Source organism: Taeniopygia guttata, chromosome 26, assembly GCF_048771995.1.
Source record: "Taeniopygia guttata chromosome 26, bTaeGut7.mat, whole genome shotgun sequence".
In the NCBI taxonomy this organism is placed as follows: Eukaryota; Metazoa; Chordata; class Aves; order Passeriformes; family Estrildidae; genus Taeniopygia; species Taeniopygia guttata.
Window position 1 is genome coordinate 1,107,355 of NC_133051.1, and position 22,729 is coordinate 1,130,083.

Below are 22,729 nucleotides of genomic sequence, written 5' to 3' on the forward strand. Positions count from 1 at the left end.
AACACACAAAGATTTCAACTGCTCCAGAAAGATACCACAGCTTTCCTCACTGTGCATACTCCTAATTCTCTGTATCAAGTATTTTCTCCTGTATTCCACATCTTTTCTCCTGCCTTCACCCATGAAATCACTAGAACACCAGAATGCTCTGCTTTAACTAAAACACTTTCAACACACAAGAGAAAAGGGAATTTTACAGAAAAAGTCTTACTTTTCTCACAAGTTGGTTTTGGAGGAACCCAGGTATTATTTTCTTCACAGGTAATAACCATTTCTCCAACCATGACATAGCCTTGATTGCACTCAAACACAACCGAGTCCTTGTATCTGTAGGGAAGTGCAAATCCAGATGTTTTTCTCCCATTTTCAACTCGAGGGTCTTCACATTTGACCACTGAAAGAGGCGAACCAACAAACATTTGTTAGCACATGAAAACAAAGCTCGGAAACATCTGTTAACACAAACATTGCACCAAACACAACATCCTTTTCCCTACGTGCCAATTTTCCCACATTTTTTTGGAGAGACTTTGTAAAACATTGATTTCTGCACTTCCATAGTGGCTGTGCTTTTAGGAACAGGATTCTTCCTTAGCTTTTTACAAGTCCTACTCCAACCCCCACATCATTGCCCTTGACACAATTTTTCTGCAGAATTTGTGGTCTCCCAGTTCCTTCACTTTGGCCTTGTCACTTCTGCCAACAAGACACTCATACAGGTATTTTTCAAGCTTTAACTTAAATTTTAGTCATATTCTGTCTCCTAATCCATCAATATCCACCACGCTGATGTAATCTCCACTGGAACTGTGCCAAACTTTGTACCAGAGCATTCCTAGAGGCAAAGTCCATTCTCCCCACCCCATTTCCAAGGAAAGGGCCAGTGAATAAAGACTAATAATAATAAATAAAGAATGAAAAACATAAGGAATATAAAGAATTAAATAATAACAACAGAATAATAAAATTATTATAAATAATGAATAATAAATATAAATAAAGAATTAAATATAAAATAAAGAGTATAAAGAATAAATCATTCATAAAATAAATAATAATAAAGAATGAAAAATCCCAACAACCTCGACATTGTGGAGGTGGCCCACTCCAGACTCCATTTGAGTGTGCATCAGCTGTGCAGTGAATCGTGTCTGGGCCAATGAGGGAGAAGGGATCACTGCCCCTGGGCACATCCCGACACCTGTAGGTCACTGAGCTCTGGTACACGTAGCTGGATCTTTCCTCGTAGTCCCCGTTGGCTATTTTGGGAGGTGGCTCACAAGGAATTTCTGTAAATAAAGCATAAAAATTGGTCAAATTGGTTTTGCTGTGTTAGCTGGTTCATCTCAAAAAGCAAGCCTTGATTTTCCAGTTGTTTCACTGAAAATCTGTCACAGCCACTCGAAGTCACGCTACAGAACCTCAGCTTCAACAAGAGGCTGATTTTAATATGAGAATTACCACAAAACTGACATTTTTCAGTGGTCATTCCTCAGGCACATCCCAAGTAGCTAGGAAAAAAATTATCGCTGTTTTCCCATCATTTTTTTGTACTGGAAAGTTGGTGGCACAGCACTTTGTAAATGAACTACCCCCCCTGAACAGAAAATCAAACAATAATTTACTTACTTTCACAGTAAGGCAGAGCTCCACTCCAGCCAACACCTTCTTTCACGATATCACAGGAAATCTTTTCCTTACCCTGTATTCTGTATCTAGACACGTAAAAATTTTGAAGAAGTGAAACTTAAATTTCTCATTTCTGCAATAAGCACCAAAAAATCACCTCTTATCAATAATTCTGTTCTGTGATTACAGGGGCATAACACAGCAAAGTTTTGTTATAATGAGAACAGAATCTTGTTTATTTGGTTGACAGTCTCACTTTGAAAACAAAACAGATAAAGAGACATCACTAAGGAACTGTGGAAATCTTACCATTTTCAGAAATACCCTCTAATATTAAAATTACTAATTACATTTTAAAAATACCCTCTAATAATCCTAAAATTATTAATACTCAAGGAAAAGGTGAAAAAAAAAAACCCTCCTTAGTGTTGTTGACTTAATTATTCAATAATGAAGGATGATCAATATATATCTACTTCCTCTGCCACAGGAGCATTAAAAGAAGTCACCAGAGGTAACACTGCAGATCTGCAGAATCTCACAAAAAAACTTAGGGTTGATGCAAAGAGTAATTAAACCAGGGAATCAAATTAAATTTAGCTGTAATTTCATTTTCTAGAGGTAGAAGTCAGATTTCAGATCAGAACTGGAATAGAAAACTTGGGTACCAAAACACTTACCCTTCATTACAATAAAATGTCAAAACTGAACCAAATGTAAGATCTGTTGCATCAAAGTGACCATTTTCCAACTCTCCTGGGTACTCACATTTTCTCGCTGGGGGAAGGGGGGAAAAAAAAGAAAAGAAAAAAAATCTACATTTTTATAGTTACATACAAAGACAAAATCTTTGACACTTATTGCTCTTACCCACACCAGTGTTTCACAAGCTTCGTTTAAAATATGGCAAAACCCTAATTCAAAACTCTAGTTTCAGTTGCAAGCCAACTGAAACTGCTAAAAATAAGTGGGGAAAAAAGGGGTAGGAAAAATTACCTGTACAGAACATGCCTGGGTTTGACCACTGCAAGTCATCACCACATGTCCAGGTCAGTGACATCCCTGAAACCCTCACATATCCAGGCCGGCAGGTGAAGGAGATATTGCTCCGAGGTGGAAAATTCTGCTTTTCCCTGAAGGGCTCGTTGAGCTCTGCGTACTCCAGCCGCTCTGGCTTGGGACACGTGCCTGGGAGAGGAAGGAAAAAGCAACACAGCACCTTAGCAACAAGAAGAGAAACACAGTGAGGTGTAACAGCACAGGAGACGGAGTAATTCAATAGCTTTTTAAGGATATATTTAAGTCGTTCCCAATTTTTTAATTTAGGTTTTAACTGTGTCCAGCTCTACACGTGTATAGGGCACGTTACTCATTGTTTCCTTAAGTTCTTTCGTCATTCTACCCAAGACAATGCACTTCCTTCCAGATCCTATCTTCAGATTTTTGCCTGTTTGCTTTTTTTTTTTTTTTTTTGTAGTTAAACACACGACTTCACTCACTGTACACCCGTTTCGTTTGCTGCATGAAAAACAAAGAAGCCAGCCCCACTCACAGAGCTCATTGTCCTTCCTTAAGGAAAAAGGAGAGCGGGTCTAAGGGACAGAAAGCGGGGTTTAAACCCAGCCGGACAGAGGTTCCACAGCAGGTGTCCCTGGCCAGGGCAGGGTGGGATGGATGCGATTTGAAGCTCCCCACCCAAAGAGTGCCTCAGTTGTGCGATTCGAACCCGCCCAAAGCACCGTGCTCGCACCTCCGCCCCGGAGCCATTTCCTTCCTGCCGCCCTCGCCCCCCGGCAGGCCCTGAGGGCTCCCTCAGCACCGCGGGGACCGGAGGGGGAGAGGGGCACGACCCCGACCCCAACCCCGACCCGGACCCCAACTCCGATTCCGATCCGAACGCCGATCCCAACCCCAACCCCTCCCCGATCCCAACCCCGATCCCAATCGCGATCCCGATCCGGATCCCGATCCCAACCCCAGTCCCGACCCCGATCCCGACCCCGATCCCAATCGCGATCCCGACCCCGATCGCAACCCCAATCCCGACCCCAACCCCGACCCCGGTCCCGACCGCTCCTCCCAGCCGCGGTCCCCCGAGGGCTCCGCGCCGCGCCCGCCGCTCCGCGCGCCCCTTCCCCACCGGCACCGCCCGCTCGGGGCAGCACAAAGCGCGCGGCCGCTCCTCTCACCCTCATCCTGGGCCCCGCCGAGCCGCCACAGCAGAAGCACGGGCAGCAGCAGCAGCGGCGGCGGCGGCACCGAGAGCCGCCCCATCCCCGCCGCGGGGCCGCGGCCGCGGCCGCTCCGCTCGCTCCCGGCGCCGCCGGAGACGCAGCGCGGGGCCGGCTGCGCATGCGCGGCCCGCCCGCCCTCAGCGCGGCGCCGCCATGGCCGGGTCCGCCCGCCGGGCGCCCTCAGCGGCGGGGCGGCACCCTGGGGTGTTTGTTCGGGGTGTTTGTTCGGGGTGTTCTTCTCCCGGGGATCGCCGATAACCCGCGGGCCGAGCTCTCCGTGCCGGTGTGACACTCAGCGCTGCAGGGCTGGGGCTGTTTCCGGGCACAGCCGCTCTGTTGTGGTGAGTTAATTCCCACACGGATGACGCAGTCCCGGCTCAGTTCAACGCATGCTCAGGGAAGGCGCTGTTTGACCCCAAAGTGGGATTTTTAGCAGGATAATAATCTTTGTTTAGCTGAAGAATACATGGGCCTCGAGTATTTTGCCAAATACATACATCAGCACCTTGATTTCTTTCCTCCTTAAAGCTAGTTTATTCGGGATGCCCTTGACTAAGGTATGCTTCTTCCTGGTCCTTTTTTATGGATTAGGATTGAAAGTATACAAAGCTCTTCCACCAAAGGACACCCTGACTTAAAGAAATCTTGGGATATGTGGATATATTGCACATTTTACAACACCCTCAGCACATTACATCCCTGGCTGCAAGGAGATTGAATCCTTTCATGGGCAGCTCAAGGAAAGATGAAAAAAAATCTAAGCGTATTTAGGTGCCACACTTGGAACATCAACAGGGATTAATTAAAAATAACAGCCAGCTCAGGATGGACACCCTGCTCGCCTTTGGTAGTTAAATCCTGTGTTTGGCGGAGCAGCATTAAAATAGAACAGCCAAAAAAATTTTAAAAACCAACAAAACAGAAAACACTTAAAGTTCTGGGTAGGCCTAAATGAAGACACAGGATTGTTATCATCAGCTTTTATTAGGTTAAGCATTGGTGGAGGAACACTGCATGTAAGCGTTGCTGGAAGGAAATAAAGATGTAAATACAGCTGTAATTAAGACATTAATTAACACATGGTTACTCCCACCCTTGTGCAGGTATGTTTTGGTGAGCACAAGGAGACAGGGAATGGGGGCTATGGCCAGTGCATTATTCATTTTTTCTCCCTACCAAGGCTTGGGGTTATCCACTTGGTTATCCAGTTTTTTGGGGATAAAGGAAATATTCTTCATCAGGACCTGCACACAGAATTCCCTCTGAGGCAGCACCCGCACTGTGTGCAGTCTGAGCCTCATTAGATCCTTTCAGTAACTACTGAGAGCAGAAGAGCATTGAAGATTTACAGTAAAATGTCCCTTTTTTTTGCCACAGAATTCCAGTCTCCACGTGAGCAGCACTTCCTCACTGCAGGGAACGAGCCCAGTGCCCGGTGAGCAGCAGCAGGGATCCCAGCCTAGGAAGAGATGTTATCCTGGTGTTGAAATCAGAGTTTCCTGCTTTTGTACTGGTGTATAGAGATTCCATCGCCACCCAGAGAGGGAGGAGAGAATTTCTGGGAAATGCTTTGTTTCAAAAAAATATCAGTTTCCAAAACTGATATTTTTACATGTCCCATTTTGGAGGAGAAGTGCTGCTAACAGTGAAAATTCATTGCTGGTTACAACAGATCCACCACAGAAAATAGATTCACTTGTAAATAAAAATACCTATGTAGCAAGTGTGAAAGCAATAAAAAACCCTGGGAACCAAGTTCAGTCCTTTTCTGACGCTACTACTGCTGAGGTAGTTTTCCATCTTTTTCATTATCCATACAAATTAAAAGCAGCTTTAAGTCAGAAGAAAGGACTGGTCTGGAAGTCTGACCTGTGCACACCAACCATCCAGATTGTGGAAAAGGAAAGACACACTTTGAGGGTGGTGTCAGTAAGAAAAAATAGGATGTTTTAAAACCCCAATATGTTTAAAACATCTTCTATTCAGCAAAAGAAAATATTCTATCAGAAGACAAAAGGGAAAGAGGTTTCTGCTTGAATTATTGTGTTAGGAAAATACTCAGTCAAGGAGACAATGCAGTCAGCAATATAAACAAGTGACAGTATAGTTATTGCAGCTCTAACTGGTATTTTGTGCTGAGGAATATAAATCCATACCTCCTATGGCAGACACGAGCCTCTGTGTTCAGAGTCTGGGTTCAGGGGGGTTCTGTAATTATAGTTTTCATACGTATGATAATAGCTATGTGAAAAAAGAAAACAATTAATTGCCTTGTAAAAGAACACTCAGTTTGGTTTCCTTTAAGAAAGAGAGGCTTGAAATAAAATGACATAACCACACCGTGAGTTGCAGGTTATATCATTTGCAAGCCTGAGCGAAAGGTACAGAGTTACAAGGCCCAGACACACTGAGGCAAATATTTCAGATGTATCAAGCATACAAAGCTTGGGACTTGGCACCAAGCAACAGGAACAAACAGCCAGAGCTGCCTTACCCTTCCTTCTGCTTGGAAATTATTTTCCAGACCACACCTGCCCCCAGGAGCAGCAGAACTGCTGCAGCTGCCGCTCCTGAGGGAGAAGAATCCAGGTTATTCTCACTATGTGTGTAAAGTACACAAAATGCACGACAGGGTGTATCTGCCGTGTAAGCAGGGGGAGGCTGTGCCACTGGGGCCACTGAGCTGGGGACAAAAATGTTTGTAAGCTGCTTACCTAGGCCTAGTGACCCGGACTTGGGGGATGCTGGAGGGAAGGGGAAAAAGGAAAATCAGCAAACTGTTCTACCAAAATACAGCCTCTCAACTGTCTTTAATCACATAGGATGGTTTGGTTGAGAGGATCTTAAAGCTCATCCAGTTCCACCCCTCTGCCATGTCAGGGACACCTCCCACTGTCCCAGGCTGCTCCAAATCCCATCCAACTGTGCTTGGGCACAGGGGCAGCCACAGCTTCCCCATGCCAATGTCTCACTGCTAAGACCCACAACACCACATTTCTTCAAGCCACACCCTTGTATACTTCCTTTTAAAAAAAATACCTACAGAAATTTGCATGTTTAAAATGCCTTTGTATGCTTCAGTTTGATCTTTGCTTTGTTTATATTCCACTCACTCAGTTTGCAGGCTGGCACGGGAGGGTCCCAGCTGAAATCCTCTTGGCACTGGGTGTGACTGATGCCTTCCAGCATGTAACCATCGTCACATTCAAGAGTGATGTTAGTGCCAGAGCGATAAGTATTTCCTTTAATGGCTTTTTTAACACCTTGGACATCCGGGAATTCACATCTGATCTCTGAATTGGAAACAGTAAAAAGAGGGAACACAAAATATGAGAAACACAGCTGTGGGTTATTTAGGACATCGCTCTTGAATTCCTTCTGAGGGTAGCCAAGAATTAATTCTCATTCCGCATTCTGCAGAACTGGGAAGGTGCCTCAGTCCCGCATGGAATTCCAGACAGCAAAGGAGCACAGGCACACCTTGGCACCGCGGGAGGGGCTGGCTCCAGGATCCTGACGCCGTGCAGGTGATGGAAGCGTTCCCAAGCAGCGAGTAGCCAGGATCGCAGCTGTAGGATACAGCGGCTCCGGAGGGAAAGCTGGCAGAGGTGTTGCCTTCCAGCCTCCCATTGGTGATGTTTGGAGGCTGCAGACACTTCAGAGCTGGAAAGTCAGGGAGGGACAGTCAACGGGGTGCTGGAGGGTGGCCAGGGAGTGACTGAGGCATTGTCCATCTGCAGCCTCAACTGCTCCCTTTCAATTTCTTCCCCTGCACTCAACAGCCCGGACCCCTGTAACTCCAGCAGGCTGTGGAAAGGCTCAAAACTCGAGCTTGTTCTTACCACACATTCTGTACTCAGATTTAGACTTTCTACAGACCTTCCCCCAAGGCAAGACTTGATAAATGTCCTTTATTCTTCGCTCTCTGCAGCCAAAACACACCTTGACAGATGGGAGGGGGATGGCTCCAGGCTCCAGATGCTGTGCAATAAATGGATGCTGTCCCCAGGAGGGAGAAGCCAGGCTCGCAGATGTAGTTTACAGATGTTCCCACAGTAAAAACTGCTTTTGCTGGGCCGCGGAAAGACCCGTGGGTGATATCTGCAGGCTTGGAGCAGTGCAGCACTGAAAACAGAGATGTGCAGATCAAAGCAGAGCTCAAAGAGACAAGAGGGAAAACTTCTGAGCAGCTGGGGAAGGCTGAAGCTCCCTCCCACAGCACTGACCCCAACAGCCCTGCCCAATCCTCTGCAAAGTTCCCTCAAAAAAGCAGGACAGGCTGGGAGGAGGAGTTAGTGATTAGTAAATCAAATCTTGCCTCTTCTGGTAAGAGACCTACCTGGCTTTCTTGTGGTATCAGGGTGGTGATAACGTTCTGACACTCCATCTAAATGCAGCATTAAGAGTTTAAAAACATGGTTGAGCAAATAAAATGTACACATTTACCTTCATTTCCCATCATCCTGGTGTTACATTTCCAGGAAAAAATTCACAGCTCTCTGATAGTCAGTGTCCTCCAGCTACCAAATTCCTCATTTCCAGGGAATTAAGAGAATGCAGATTATGGATTGCAACAAGCAGTGTGAGAAAGTGCAAATCATACCAGTACTTACAGCATTACCCAAGCCCTGGCTCATCTCCTGTGTGTGAAGAGAGGCATAAATGAAAGGAAAAATTTCTGGGTTCTCCTTGAAGTGGTTGGAATAAACAGGAAAAATAAAAACAACTTTGGCTTTGCTCAGTGGGCAGGAGACACCAGGAGGAATGTGCAATCCCAACAAGGCCAAGAGCTGATTCTTACCCTGCTCACAGACAGGTACGGGTGGGTGCCACCTCCTGTCACCTCGGCACCGGGACATGGGGTGGCCTCGCAGGGTGAAGCCTCTGCGGCACTTAAAGGTGACAGAGTCCCTGTAGGTGTAGCGGGGCTTGGGGACAGCCACCCTCCCGTTCTGGATCTGTGGGGCTGGGCACAGCACCCCTGAAAGAGAAACTCCTATTTAGGGATGCAAAGCTGTGTGAGTGCTGTAATGAACACATCATAAAGTCCATTCTCAGCGTGCTCAGAGGAGGTTCACAGGTAGGACTTAGAGATTCAGGTAAGAATAATTCCAAGAATTGAGGGGTTTTAGTTCTTTTAGGTACCTTAAGGGTACCACAGTATTTTATATATAAACATAGTTTTATGCCCATAAACAGAATAGTGTGAATATATTCTAAGAAATACATTAAATGGGCTAGAAATACTGTCATTCTCATGAATGCTTTACTATCCCAAGCCTCCCTTCCAAAGCAATTCCATCTAAAGAAAAGACTAATTACAGTGATCAACCCCTGCAAAACATCCTTGTGCTTCAGATACAGTACAGGGTTTGGAAAATTCCATTTCAGTGGTACTCAAAATATCACTCTTCTACTAGAAAACACATTTTTTTACTTGGTTTCTTATTTATTGTTGTGAAACAAAAGGGACAAGTCCCTGCAGGCACCTCACAACCCTTCAGTCTGCATTGCTGTGACAGATCAAAAGCCTACATCTGGAGGATTTTTAGAAGAAACCAAACATACAAGCATAAAAAAAAAACTATCCCAGAGGAATACCATGCTTTAATAGTCTTATTCATTTAATTCTATTTATTTAAAGGAAATGCTTTTTTAATTTTAAGGACTTAATATGGCAATTGTGGCCCCAATATAGTGGTGACCTACTTTGACAGATGGGAGGCAGACCAGTCCAGGCAACACCTCGTCCCAAAATCTCACATCTCCTGTGGGGCTGTCCAACCAGTCTGTACCTGGAGGTACAGAGCACAAATACCAGTTCATACCAAGTCCCTCAGCTTGTGTTTTTCCCTCCCCAGAGGTTTCCTTCTGCAGCCTCCTGATTCCAGCTGATCACCAAGGGCTCTCTGCTGGTTCGACATGTGGGAATGAAGGACACCAAGTTCCTCCTTCCCAGATCCAAGAGGAGCAGCACTGACCCCATAACTCTGGGTTAGATTGGTCAGGTGGTAAATCAGGACCCAAATGATTTCCAAAGGGCTGGAGCCTCCTTGCAGCACGGCCTTGCTCCCACTCTGAGCTCCTGCTCGAGGCCATCTGAGAAGGAAAACTCAAACTGGTTTGCAAATTAATCTGCTGAGCACAGGAGGGAAAAATGAATCAATTTTCCTTTTCTGGAGCAGGCAACTACGGCGTAATTGGAACCAAAATTCCAATTCAGATCTGCTGTGGGAGAGCAGCTGTGCAGAGGAGTGGGCTCTGATCCTTTACCCAGCACCAAACTCGGACACGGACTCAGCAAAGGCAGTGTGGGACTCACCCTTCGTCACACGTGTGGCTCACGGTTGACCCAAAAAGGAGATCTGTCAGAACAACAACTCTGCCATTCCTGGGGGGTTCTGGGTGTCTACATTGCTTCCCTGGGAAAGAACAAGGCTGAGTTTAAACTCCTCTCTTGAGGTTGTGTAGCACACTATGAGAAGGTACCTTAAAGCTCTGTCCAAGATCTGCCACCAATAAAGATGTGATTTCAAAACGGCCCAAAGCGGCCCAGACCATGTGACTAGTAAAGCCATGTACAAATCTTTCCTTCAAAAACCCACAGAACAGACAATTTCCAATAGCCAACACCAAATGGATGGAGCTATTCACTTTTACAGAACTCTAGGGCTTCAGACCACGAGTGGTTTTGGAGGCAAGTCAGAGTTTGGGGCACTCCATGGCGTCTCGAGTGTCCCGGCCGGCAGCTGTAGTGCACAGTGTCCCCAACAGCAAATTCCAGCTGATTTTTGTATTCCCTGGTTAACTCTGCAAAGGTGAGGTTTGGAGGTGCACCACAGCCACCTATCAGGGGAGAAAACAAGGAGAAACAGAGATGTCAGCTACAAAAATAGGTTTCAAATATATTTTGAGTACGTACAGCTTAAAATCGTTGTGCAAAGTGGGTAAAAAAAGGGGGAGGATAAAGGATTCAGAATTTTGGGAAGGGTGAGGATGAGTCCTACAGGCAGAAACTCCCAGGCTATCCATAACTCCAAGCTTAGAACCACAGTGTACCTGCACACTGAGGGACAGGGAGGCTCCAGTTGCCAGAGCTGGTGCAGTAGATGGATGCCTCTCCCCGGAGGCTGTAGCCAGGGTCACAGCTGTAGTTCACAACCATCCCAGTGGGAAAAACCTCCAGGTCCTGGCTGTCGTGCTTTCCTTTCTCAATATTTGGAGGTGAAGGGCATTGCAGCACTAAAGAGAGAGCACAAAGCAAAACTGAGAAGAGGGCAGGGCCGTGATGCTGGGACAGGCTGGGGAAGTTGGGGCTGTTCAGCCTGAAGAAAAGGCTCCAGGGAGACCTTAGAGCCTCTTCCAGTGCCTAAAGGGGCCCCAAGAAAGCTGGAGAGGGACTTGGGACAAGGGATGGAGTGGCAGGAATGGCTTCCCACTGCCAGAGGACAGGGATGGATGGGATATTGGGAAGGGATTCCTCCCTCTCAGGCCGGGCAGGCCCTGGCACAGGCTGCCCAGAGCAGCTGTGGCTGCCCCATCCCTGGAAATGTCCAAGGCCAGGCTGGACAGCACTTGGAGCAAGCTGGAATACTGGAAGGTGTCCCTGCCCGTGAGAGGGAGCTGATTTTGAGCTTCTTTAACTCAGTGTCATATGAAAAGAATCACTATTTTCAGGAGTCTGCCCAAACCCTCCAAAGGAGGGAGTGGTGAAGGGGAGATTGCAAGGCTTCAGTGCACAACAATTTAAACCAATTAGAAGCAGCTACAAAACTTACTTTTGCAAAACTCCTGGGCTTCAGACCACGTTAGATTTTCAAGACATGTGATAGTTGGTGATATCTGTGGCTGTTCCACAAATCCAGGCCGACAAGTGTAGTTCACAGTCACCCCAACAGGAAACTCAGTCTGATTTTCATATTCCTGGCTTAGCTCAGCAAATAGCAACGGTGTTGGTGTGCCACAACCAGCTGCCAAGAAACAAAATGGGCATGAGAAATACGTCCTTGGCTGCGAAATGCAGGTAAAGAGAAACAGGTGCATTGATAGGCACTGTTAAACCCCAAGTTATTCATGCATCTTCTATGTAGTCTGACATTTGTCTGCATCAAATAACACTCAGCCTGTAAGGACACAGGCACCTAATTTATGTGGCCTTACAAAAACAGGATAAAACAATGCCCAAAATGTAGTTTGGTCAGTGTGGTGCCTTCACATGACTCTGGGCTGTAAAGTACAGAAATCTCTAATTTCAATATTTAAAACACCCAAGACCATCTCTTTTTGGGAAACTTGAGCAATGCCACCAGCTTATTCCCAGGGCCACCAAAGTGAGCACAGCTCCTGCTGTGGTTCTCCCTGTACCATGCAGTCCTGCAGGTTGGCAGGTTTGCTTGAGCCAGGGTGAGCCTGGCACGGATTGGATGCTGAGCCTGGCACGGGATGGATGCTGAGCCTGGCACGGGATGGATGCTGAGCCTGGCACGGGATGGATGCTGAGCTTGGTACAGATTGGATGCTGAGCCTGGCACAGATTGGATGCTGGGCCTGGCACGGGATGGATGCCGAGCCTGGCACAGGACGGATGCCAAGCCTGGCATGGGATGGATGCTGAGCATGGTACAGATTGGATGCTGGGCCTGTCACGGGATGGATGCTGAGCCTGGCACAGGACAGATGTCAAGCCCAACACGGGATGGATGCCGAGCCTGGCACAGGACAGATGCCAAGCCTGTCACGGGATGGATGCTGAGCCTGGCACAGGACAGATGCCAAGCCTGTCACGGGATGGATGCCGAGCCTGGCACAGGACAGATGCCAAGCCTGTCACGGGATGGATGCTGAGCCTGGCACAGGACAGATGCCAAGCCTGTCACGGGATGGATGCCGAGCCTGGCACAGGACAGATGCCAAGCCCGGCACGGGATGGATGCTGAGGCAGCCCACCTGCACAGCGTGGGTAGGGAAGGCTCCAGTTGCCCCAGGCCGTGCACAGCACGGAGGGGTCCCCAAGCAGGGAGAAGCCGGGCTGGCAGCTGTAGCTCACGGAGGTGCCACTGGTGAAGTTCATCCCCGGCTCGGCGCTGAGCGTGGCGTGGGCGATGACGGGGGGCGGAGGGCAGAGCCGCACTGCCAGGGCAGGAGCAGAGAGCAGAGCTTTAGGGGTGTATCCAGAGGAGGAGCCCTGGTACCACGGCAAAGCCCGTCACAGCTGGCTCACCTGGCTGGCAGGTGGGCACAGCAGGCACCCAGTGGCTGTCGGGCTGGCACTTGGCCCCACGGCTGCCCCTCAGCACGAAGCCTGGGTGGCACTGGAAGGTGACGTTGTCCCCAGGGTGGTACACAGCCCTCCGTCCCTCAGCCACCTCTCCGTCCTTGATGCTGGGGCTGCTGCAGGTGATGACTGGGAGGGAAGAGCAGCAGAGCTCAGGCTGGGGCTTGGCTGCCAGAGCTGAGGGGTCCTCCTCTGGTTTGGGAGGCTGTGTGGGTACAGCGCTCTCCCTTTGCACTGAGGGTAACAGAATTTGCAGCTCACCTTCACACCAGGGGTAAGGGATGCTCCAGTCTCCCGATGGCAAACAGGAAACGGTGGTTTTCCCGGTGAGGACGTAGCCCGGGTCACAGTGGTACTTCACTGCCATGCCAGGGATGAACTCTGTCACATCCTTGCTGTCATGGTGGCCATTTCTGATAGTTGGAGGGGAAGGACACGAAGGCACTGCAAGGAGGGGAAAACATCCCAACTAACCAAGAGCTGGTACCACAAACCCCCCCTGCAGGGTGAGGCAGCCTTTTAACTTTGTTCTTTCCCATTAACCTCTGCCCAACATCAATGATGGCTGTCACTGAATGATATTTCCATCCCAGCCTCTCTTACCTTCCAGCCTTCATGTTTTCTGAGCTTATTGACATAAAAATGATAGTTTCTCACTATTTGGGCAACTACAGTGGTTAGTTTCCATCTGTGGCCCTAATAACCTGCTCTGGAGTTTCTGTGGTTGTGAATGATATCAGGCACCAGCCTGGATTCTGTGGATTCATTTGAAAAGCCCTGCATTTACCAAGGGTCTGAATCACAGAAACATTAAGGTTTGAAAAGCCCACCACTACCCCACGTCCCCAAGTGCCACATCCACGTGTCTTTGAAATCCCTCCAGGGATGGTGCCAGACGATGCCCACGCCTCTCCAGGCAGCCTGTTCAGGGGTTTGGATGGGGATTAGGAGGATGGCAGGATGTACATGTGCATGTTTTTCCTTTCCAGCCCTTGAGAGCAGCCCCTGTACCTGCACACAGAGGATCAGAAAGCAGCTACCACACTGTCCCTCATTCACACTTACACTTCTCACAGGTGGGGACAGGAGGGTGCCACTTGCCCCCAAACTGGCACTGAGACTCTTGAGAGCCCTTCAAGGCATAACCAAAGTTGCACTCGAAGATGACGATGTCCTCCAGATTGTAGGTGGTCTCTGACCCTGTCACTTTTCCATTCTCCATCTCTGGCCTGGTGCAGCCAATTGCTGGAAGGGAAGAGCAGGAGGATGTGAAGAGCTGGGGAAGTGAAACCCCTCCTGGCTGTGGAGGGGCACTGGGCAGGGACAGCACCTGCTGCTGGGCCTTGCCATCACTGTCACGGGCATTTCAACATTGCTGACTCTTGTCCTTACACAAATATCATTATTCTGCTGCTCCTGAACCTTTGTACTCAGAAAGGGAAACCCACAGGGGCACATGGGGCTCCTCCTGCCCCTGCACCTCAGCTCTCTGCACTCCCTGGGGATTTGGTTGCAGTGATTAAACCAAGAGCCAAGAAGGAGGAAGGAGCCGAGGACAGGCAGAGGAAGGAGGAGAACACACCTCGGCAGCGGGGCTGGGGCCGGCTCCAGGTTCCCTTGGCCGTGCAGCGGATGGAGGCGTTCCCCAGCAGGGAGTAGCCCTCGGCGCAGGTGTAGAGCACCAGCGAGCCCGGGCTGTGCCTGGCACCGGGGCTGGCACCGTGCTGCCCGTTGGCAATGCTCGGCGGGGCAGGGCACGTCACCTCTGCCGGGAACAAGGAAAGGCAGCTGAGAAATAGGGCAGGGCAAGATAACCACCAAAATCCCCAACCTTCTGAAAGCAGAGGAGGGACATTGCACAAGTGCAATCAGTCAGGACAAGGTGATATGTAACTTTTCCAGGAGCTTAACTCTTTTCTCCATCAGAGACCAACATCCTGGTTTTTAGAGCTTTTTCAGAAGTAATACATCAAACTAAGTTGTGATGGAAACTGAGGCAGCATCAAAAAGAAAAAGCTGTTCTAGTAAAGCACTACCAAATAAGCATTTGATACGTAGAAAAATGTTGAAAAAAGTGTAAATTCTCCGAGTTGTTTTGAACACTGACTGTGAAGGAATAAAATCCGTCATGTGAGCTGCCTCCCCATGGGTGCAGGCCCTGCCACAGCCGTGGCCTCCCTTGTGCCAGGGACAGCCAGAGCTGGCTGTGGGCACAGCCGAGCCCTACCTTGGCACCGTGGCACTGCCCCGCTCCACGTGCCATGCTGCCCGTCCACAGAGGTGCAGGACAGGGAGGCTCCTCCAGCCAGGGCCAGCCCCGAGGCACAGGTATAGGTGACCACGTCCCCGAGGGAGAAGGAGTCCCTGGAGCCCCCACTGTGTGTCCCGTGGGGGATGGCCGGAGGGGGAGCGCAGGTGAGACCTGTGGGCAGGACAAGGGGATGGTCAGCACTGCCCACACACTGCCCAGGAAGGGCACTGGTGGAGGGGAAACCACCTCAGCAGTGACACAATGACCTAATGCTCCAGGAACAAACTTTGCATGGAAAAAAATCACACATGGGAAAGAAAATCTGTCCCCTCCTGTGAGTCACTTCCTTGCTGCCCGTGCCTGGAGGTGCTGGGACAATTCTTACCTCCCTTTCCATAACCATTGATGCACAGAGACTGGCCAGTGAGAAGTACTCACCCACTAACAGGTAGTTTAAAATATTAATGTTTCTTCCTAGTTTGGATCAGAATAAATAAAAGACCTTTGAAACCATTTTCAGAAGCATATCCAAAAGAAAAGGAAAAGAAAAAGGAAATATTGTACACATTCAGTGACTTGAGAAATCTTTTGCAATAAAACCTTTGGCTTGAAAGAAGTTCCACTTTATCTTGTAAACCATCTCCAAGGGCCTGTTGTGGTGGCCTACTTACGCTGGCAGACAGGAGGATCCCCACTCCACGAGACATGTGTGCCAGAGACCTCACAAATTCTCTGGGAGCCTCCCACCAGCTTGTACCTGGACCACACAGAAGGATTAATTATTTTAACAGTGAGATTTTTCAACTTGAGATTTCTTTAGCCTTGCAAGTGGCAGCCAAGAGTTCTGACCCAGGGGAACTGGGTTGTGTAAAGCTGAAAATCCACCTCACTCTCCCCAGGGCAAGACTCACCCTTTGTCACACGTGTAATTAATTTTGGAGCCGAAGAGGAGATCTGTCAGGACCACAGCTCTGCCGTTCGCTGGGTTCCCGGGGCTGGGGCACTGCTTCCCTGGAAGGGAATGCCAGCCTCCCTCAGCCTCAGCTCTGCTGGCATCCCAGCCAGGGCTGCCAGCACAGAGCAGGAGAGACACCCACAAAGCTGGGGAAGCACGGAAAAGCAGCCAAGCCTCACACCTGAGGCTTTCAGCACTTGTAGGACGTACTTTTACAGAAGTCCAGCGCTGCAGACCACGTCTGGTTCCTGAGGCAGGTGATGGCTGCTGACACCCCCGGGAGCTGGGTGTAGCCAGGCTGGCACACCAATTCCACCCTGCTCCCCTCAGGAAACACCGTCCGGTTCCTGTAGGGCTCCTTCAGCTCGGCAAAGCCCAGCCTGGCCGGGGCTCTGCAGCCAGCTGCCAGGACAGAGACAACCCAGCGTTAAAGAGACACAGAAGGTGGATTTGGGGAGCAGGGGAAGGTGAAGCCCTGCTGGGACACTTGCCCTGCTCGCAGACGGGCACAGGCGGATCCCAGGTGTTGTTTGGCTGGCACTGGATCTCTCTGTGGCCACGAATGGCATAGCCTGGCTCACATTCAAAGGTCACGGTGTCCCTGTGAGTGTAGGCAGACCTGGCAGCCACGATCCTCCCGTGCTGGATCTGTGGGACAGGGCAGCTCGACTCTGGAAAAGAAAGAGGTGCAGGTGCTCAGAACAGGCCCTCAGGCAGAACTGGGCAGCTGTGAAGCCACCAAGGGTTGCAATTTTAAAACAAAAGCCTGGAAATCATTCTCCCTAGAGATGATGTTGTGCCTGCATCCTGCATTATCCAACATCTCCAAGGGCAAAGGGGATCCTGGGGCAGCGGGGTGACCCTCCAGCCTCCCCTGCTCTGCGTGGCCTCAGCCCTTGGTGAAAATACTGGAGCAAGAATTCCAGCAGGCTGGAGCTTCCCGGTGTTTCCCAGCAGCGGTGCTGGGAGGGGTGCTGGGGGTCCCTGGCCCTCAGCCCACCTCCACAGGCCGGCAGGGGCTCGCTCCAGACGCCGCTGTAGCCATCACGGGTGGTGCAGTGGATGGAGGGGTGCCCGTGCAGGGGGAAGCCGGGCTGGCAGCTGTAGGTCACGGCTGTGCCGTAGTGGAACTCGCTCAGCAGCCGGCCCGAGTGCTGCCCGTGGGGGATGTCCGGAGGGGGCTCGCACGGGATGCCTGCGGAGGTGCACGAATGTTCTGCCTATTCCAGCCAGGTCCTGCAAGCTCTCATAGACAAACATTGTATGATAGCTCAGCTACCTCAGGGGCATAAAACCAGCAGGATGGCTCCGTGGCAGTGTTGGAAACAAAAAAGTTTTAATAAAAAAGCTCTTTACAGAGAAAAACCAACCCAGGGCAAGAGGTTCTTGCTTCTGCTAAAACATTTCATAAAAGCGATTTACTTCTTTTGTTCTCTTCTTTTCTAGGGAATTGCTTAAGCGGGACTTTTTGGTTTCTGTCCAGTTGACTATCCTTAAGTTTGAGGTGAAGTCTCTAAGTCTCTATGAGGTGTCTTTTAACCAAATTGAGGAGAGAAACTTCTGGGCTTTTGTCTTTTTTAAGGAGACAAAGGGTAATTTGTTTACTCCATCAGCAGGGACACATTCCTACAGTGCAGAACCTCAACTCAGCCCCAAAGCACCTTCAATCCCTCAATTTGTGGGGCACACTTGTTCTAAAGATGGGATGAAGTGACCTCCCGGGTGAGAGATTGTTGGGAGCAGGATCCCACCCCCCAGCAGCTAGAAAACAGAGCAGTAATCAAAACTCTCTGTGGAGGAAACACCTGCATCATTTGCATTTTCTACTTTTTAAGAAATAAGAAATCGAATACTTATTTTGCATCACTTGTATAAAACCCTGGTGCCAGGTTGTGCAACAGGCACAGTCTGTGTGCCACTAGTGGTTCACACCTTCCTGGAGAATCTGGGAAATGCTTTAAAACCCCAGAATATACCAATAAATATTTATTTCTTCATATGAAACAGCCGTGATCAGCCACTCTGCTTGGTGGGATTGCTGAGGAGCAGCACAGCAGCTCTTGGGCACTCACCAGTGGTGGAGAGAGGAAGCAAAGCCACGGTCTGGGATTTTGGGATTCCCTGCTGGCCCTGTCTCTCTTTAGGACTGACCCTTGGTCTCTCTGGGTCTGACAAAACAACCCCTGAGCTGAGCATATTTTCCCTTCCTCTCCTGCAATGGGCTCCTGGTGTCAGTCAGGACCCATTTCCTGCCCACAGAGGAAGGAAATTGCCTGTGAAAGCTTTGATTGGAAAGATGTGGCAGTCTCTGCTGGAAAATATTTCCCAGATCCATGCAAACCCCCAGAGCCATGAGCTACTTACGCTGACAGAGGGGAACGTGACCAGTCCATGCAACACCTCCCCCAGAGATCTCACAGCGCCTGCTGGCCTGTCCGATTAACCTGTGCCTGGTGGGGAAAGGATTGGTCATTTCAGCTGCAGTTTCTGCTCCTCCCCACCACCTGGCATGTGGGATCAGCCCTGCTGGCAGCAGAGCTGTGGCCCTGAAGGGGAAATTCCTTCCTTGCTCTGCCTGACCCATTTCCCAGCATTTATATATATATATATTTATATGCATGTACACACTATAGTGTATAGGCACAATAGGTACAGAACCCTGTACGGGGGCTTCTGTACAGAATCCATCTACTGGGAGTGAATGAACAGGGCTTAAAAAGGATGACGCTTACCTAATCCACCTCCAGACCAGGACTTACCCTTCTTCACATCTGTAAACCACTGTGGACCCAAACTGGAGGTTTGTCAGGGAGATAATCTTGCCGTTCACAGGCTCACCAGGGTGACCACACTGTTTCCCTGGGGAAGGAGAGCACCCTTATTTTGGGCTCCTGTCTCTCTACATCACAGTCCAAAATATGCAATCATTCCTCCAGTCCCCTGCCCGCATTCCCAGTTCCCCCCAACACGGGTATCCAGTTTCAAGGAGTTACATGGCTTTACTAGTCACATATTCAGAATAACATCAATGTTTTGGCAGCATGGACAGAACCTGAGACCTGTTCCTCCTGCAACAACAGACACCAAATCAAGGAGCTATTCACTTTTACAGAACTCTAGTGCTTCTGACCACACTCCACTCTCAAGGCATGTCAGAGTAGGTGACATTCCTGGGACTTTAGCATATCCAGGGAGGCAAGTGTATTGCACAGTCTTCCCAACAGAAAAATCAATGGCATTTCTATGCTCCTCATTTAGCTCAGCAAACTGTAGCCTTGTGGGAGCACCACAAGCACCTAGTGAGAGAGAAAAGAGATGTGAGAAGCAGGCAGGGCAGGCACATCAGGGGCAAGCACACAAAGAGCACTGTTAGGAGGAAAGGGGTTTAGTTTGCCTTGCAAAAATGTTCATTTTGATTAATATAGCCATTAATACACAAACACATTTTCCCAAAGGGTTGCAGAGGATTAGGTTCTTTTCCCAGGATAAGCTTAAATCTTCCCCTCAAAGGGTTTAACAATATTTTTTAAACAGGATGAGGGGACATAAAAGAGCAGTGTACCCTGAGGGTTGTGTCACGTACCTGGAGCCGTGGTGAAGGAGCTGTGGTGAGGTGGTGCTCTGGCACACACAGGAGCAGGGGGCTGCCAGCTGCCATCCTCCTGGCAGGACACGCTGGCACTGCCCTGCAGGCTGTAACCATCGTGGCACCGAAATGTCACCGTTTGCCCGGGTGCAGAGAGAAGCCCGTGGCCACCAACTTGCCTTCCATTGTCTACGACTGGATTGAGGCAGACAGTCCCTGGAAATGAGGGTGTGCAGGAGGAGTCGGGGCAAAAGAAAACACAAAACCACAGGCTGTTAATGTGGGAACCACAAAATCAGCGTGAAGTCCACACAAACCTCCCCAACCGCAGGAAGGCTTGGCATGAATTGATTCTATGATACCCTTAACGTGGAATGAACCCTCTTGGAGGATCTGTTTGCACTGGTGGGGATCTCCCCAGTGCTCAGAGCCACACTGAGTCTGTCCCTGCTGGGACAGAGCCCAGACTCACCTGCACAGCGAGGGCGGGGCTGGCTCCAGTTCCCCGATGCTCTGCAGGACACAGCGGCGTTTCCAACCAGGTAATAGCCAGGATCGCAGCTGTACCTTACAGCCATGCCAGCGGTAAAAAACGCTTTGTCCTGGCCGTTGTGTTTTCCATTGGCGACCTCCGGAGGCATCGGGCACGGCCGGACTGCGGGAGGGAAATGGAAATTCAGCTCAGAGGAAGAACGGGGAGCGAGGGGAGGGCAGGCAGAGTGATGCTGCACGGGTGGGTTCAATCCCCGCCTGCACCCCCCGTTCCTGGGCAGCAGCCGCACTCACCCCTGTGGCACACGAGCACCGGCGGGTCCCAGGTGCCCCCGGGCTGGCACCGAGCCTCGTCAGAGCCCTCGGCTGCATACCCAAGGTGACAGTCGAAGTGCAGCGTCTCTCCAGCTCTGTAGGTGCTCTGCACGTTGTGGACCTTCCCATTCTGCACCTCGGGTGCCCGACAGCCGATCGCTGCGGGAGCATGAGAGCATCCTTTAAACTCCCCTGCACCAGCCGGACCCCGCACACACAGAGCCCTCCCCGCAGTGCCATAACCCCCTGCTCCGACCCTCCAGGACACCCGGCCCCCTTCTGCCCCCCGGCCCGGGAGAGGCACCCACACACCTTGGCAGCGGGGCAGGGGCCGGCTCCAGAGCCCGGAGTCCGCGCAGGTGACGGACGCGTTGCCGAGCAGCTCGAAGCCCGGCCTGCAGCTGTAGGACACGGTCACTCCCCGGGAGAAGCTGCCCGAGGGGTGCCCGCTGGGCAGCCCGTTGGCGATGCTCGGTGGCCGAGGACATGTCACCTCTGCAGAGGGAGTGAAAGAAAGCGTCCTGTGGCTGTGCCCTGGGCTGGTTTGTGTGCTGCTGGCACAGCTCGGGGAGCAGCAAGGTCATCTCTGAATTCTGCTCTGGCTTCCATTTGCTGGGCCAAGGCTTTAGTCCACTCAAAGTGCAGCTGCAGCTGGAAGAAGTCGCTGCCAGTACTGAGAGTCCCGACAGCACTGCGGACACATCGCGGGGTTTGGGGAGGATCCACACTGACGTGGAAGCAGCGAGCAGTTGTGATTACTTTCCATTCCACAATGAATTGCCCCACTTCTGCCCAGAAGCAGTGTCAGAAATCCCCCGGGACTCAGCTCCTGCCATCCCACGGGGTTAACTTCTCCCCATCCCTCTCGGAGCCCCAGGCAGGGCACAGCCTCCCCATGTCCCACCCAGCGTGTCCCACGTTTCTCTGCCAGCCAGACCTGGGCAGGGCAGCCAGGACAGATCCATCCCAGAGAATGTCAGAGGACACAGAGGGAGCTTTCCCCTGGGACACTCACCTTTCCTGCACTGCGGCAGAGGGGGGTCCCACCTGGAGGCAGCCCCGCAGGTGCTGCTGAGGGAGCCCCGCAGGGTGTAGCCCGGGCTGCAGGTGACGCTCACGGTGTCCCCTGTCCGGTAGTAATAGCGGCGAGGGGACACGGTGCCGTGCCACACACGGGGGAACTGGCACAGGGCAGCTGGGGAGGGAGAAGGGAGATGCTGACCTGCAGAGCTGCGGGCTCCTGCCCTGCTGCAGGGTGTCTGTGCCACCGAGCAGGGGGGGCTGCAGCTGGGGTGGGGGTCCCTGGGGTGCAGCACCCTCCCTGTGCTCCTCAGGGACCCCGCTGCCACCTCAGCTGACAAAATCTGCGTGCCCAGGGTTTCATGTCAGCCACCCAGCCTTTCCTGGCCTTTCTGCAGGCTCTGAAGCCCCTCCTAAGGGCCCAATCCGACCCGGGAGAACACGGACAGGGCAGCTCAGGATGGACCCAAAGGCACCCCAGGGATCTGTGCTGTGCCAGGGGGCTGGGGAAGGTGCCCAGCCTGGGCTGGGGGTGCCAGCTGTGGCTCTGATGATGTGCCAGCTGTGGCTCAGATGATGTGCCAGCTGTGGCTCTGATGGTGTGCCAGCTGTGGCTCTGATGACCCCAGAGGGTCTCTGCCATCAGCAGAGGAGCTCAGGGGCTCTGTGATCCCTCTGCTCCAGGACCAGGGCAGGGCTCCCGTTTGCCTCTGCAGGGAAGAGCCCAGCGAGGAGAGGAGCAGCATCAGCGATGAGGAGCAGGAGGCTGTGGGAGGAAGGCCCCAGAGGAGCAGAGCTGCTGCTCTGCCTTACCTTGAGCCCCGGGCGCGGTGCTGAGGAGCAGAGCGGAGCTGCCCAGCAGGCAGAGGGTGAGGATGGGCACCATCCCTGACAGTGGCACCTCCCGGGGGCACGGGGCAGATATGGGCACCCCAGTTCCTCCCACTGCCCCGGGGGAGGAAGGAGACGCTGC

At 51.0% G+C, this 22,729-nt stretch overlaps 1 protein-coding gene across 1 annotated transcript in view; it reads right to left on the minus strand.

Annotated features, from left to right (window-relative positions):
- LOC100232607 (complement receptor type 1) overlaps positions 1-22,729 on the minus strand; it is a 38,879-nt gene that overhangs the window by 6,676 nt on the left and 9,474 nt on the right. The window contains exons 15-53 of the mRNA XM_072918675.1: positions 22,570-22,657; positions 21,752-21,931; positions 21,049-21,231; positions 20,716-20,895; positions 20,402-20,584; positions 19,927-20,145; positions 19,448-19,639; positions 19,103-19,202; positions 18,708-18,793; positions 17,344-17,538; positions 16,835-17,014; positions 16,554-16,745; positions 16,300-16,399; positions 16,060-16,145; positions 15,365-15,559; positions 14,720-14,902; positions 14,203-14,382; positions 13,399-13,581; positions 13,084-13,266; positions 12,810-12,992; positions 11,642-11,833; positions 10,923-11,105; positions 10,518-10,709; positions 10,186-10,285; positions 9,573-9,658; positions 8,665-8,844; positions 8,203-8,250; positions 7,806-7,988; positions 7,344-7,526; positions 6,977-7,156; positions 6,578-6,607; positions 6,358-6,433; positions 6,025-6,104; positions 3,819-4,154; positions 2,626-2,817; positions 2,310-2,406; positions 1,630-1,715; positions 1,083-1,289; positions 212-394 (exon numbers count right to left, since the gene is read on the minus strand). Coding sequence (XP_072774776.1) covers positions 212-394; positions 1,083-1,289; positions 1,630-1,715; positions 2,310-2,406; positions 2,626-2,817; positions 3,819-4,154; positions 6,025-6,104; positions 6,358-6,433; positions 6,578-6,607; positions 6,977-7,156; positions 7,344-7,526; positions 7,806-7,988; positions 8,203-8,250; positions 8,665-8,844; positions 9,573-9,658; positions 10,186-10,285; positions 10,518-10,709; positions 10,923-11,105; positions 11,642-11,833; positions 12,810-12,992; positions 13,084-13,266; positions 13,399-13,581; positions 14,203-14,382; positions 14,720-14,902; positions 15,365-15,559; positions 16,060-16,145; positions 16,300-16,399; positions 16,554-16,745; positions 16,835-17,014; positions 17,344-17,538; positions 18,708-18,793; positions 19,103-19,202; positions 19,448-19,639; positions 19,927-20,145; positions 20,402-20,584; positions 20,716-20,895; positions 21,049-21,231; positions 21,752-21,931; positions 22,570-22,657 — 6,085 coding nt within the window. The remainder of the gene's footprint in view (positions 1-211; positions 395-1,082; positions 1,290-1,629; positions 1,716-2,309; positions 2,407-2,625; positions 2,818-3,818; positions 4,155-6,024; positions 6,105-6,357; positions 6,434-6,577; positions 6,608-6,976; positions 7,157-7,343; positions 7,527-7,805; positions 7,989-8,202; positions 8,251-8,664; positions 8,845-9,572; positions 9,659-10,185; positions 10,286-10,517; positions 10,710-10,922; positions 11,106-11,641; positions 11,834-12,809; positions 12,993-13,083; positions 13,267-13,398; positions 13,582-14,202; positions 14,383-14,719; positions 14,903-15,364; positions 15,560-16,059; positions 16,146-16,299; positions 16,400-16,553; positions 16,746-16,834; positions 17,015-17,343; positions 17,539-18,707; positions 18,794-19,102; positions 19,203-19,447; positions 19,640-19,926; positions 20,146-20,401; positions 20,585-20,715; positions 20,896-21,048; positions 21,232-21,751; positions 21,932-22,569; positions 22,658-22,729) is intronic.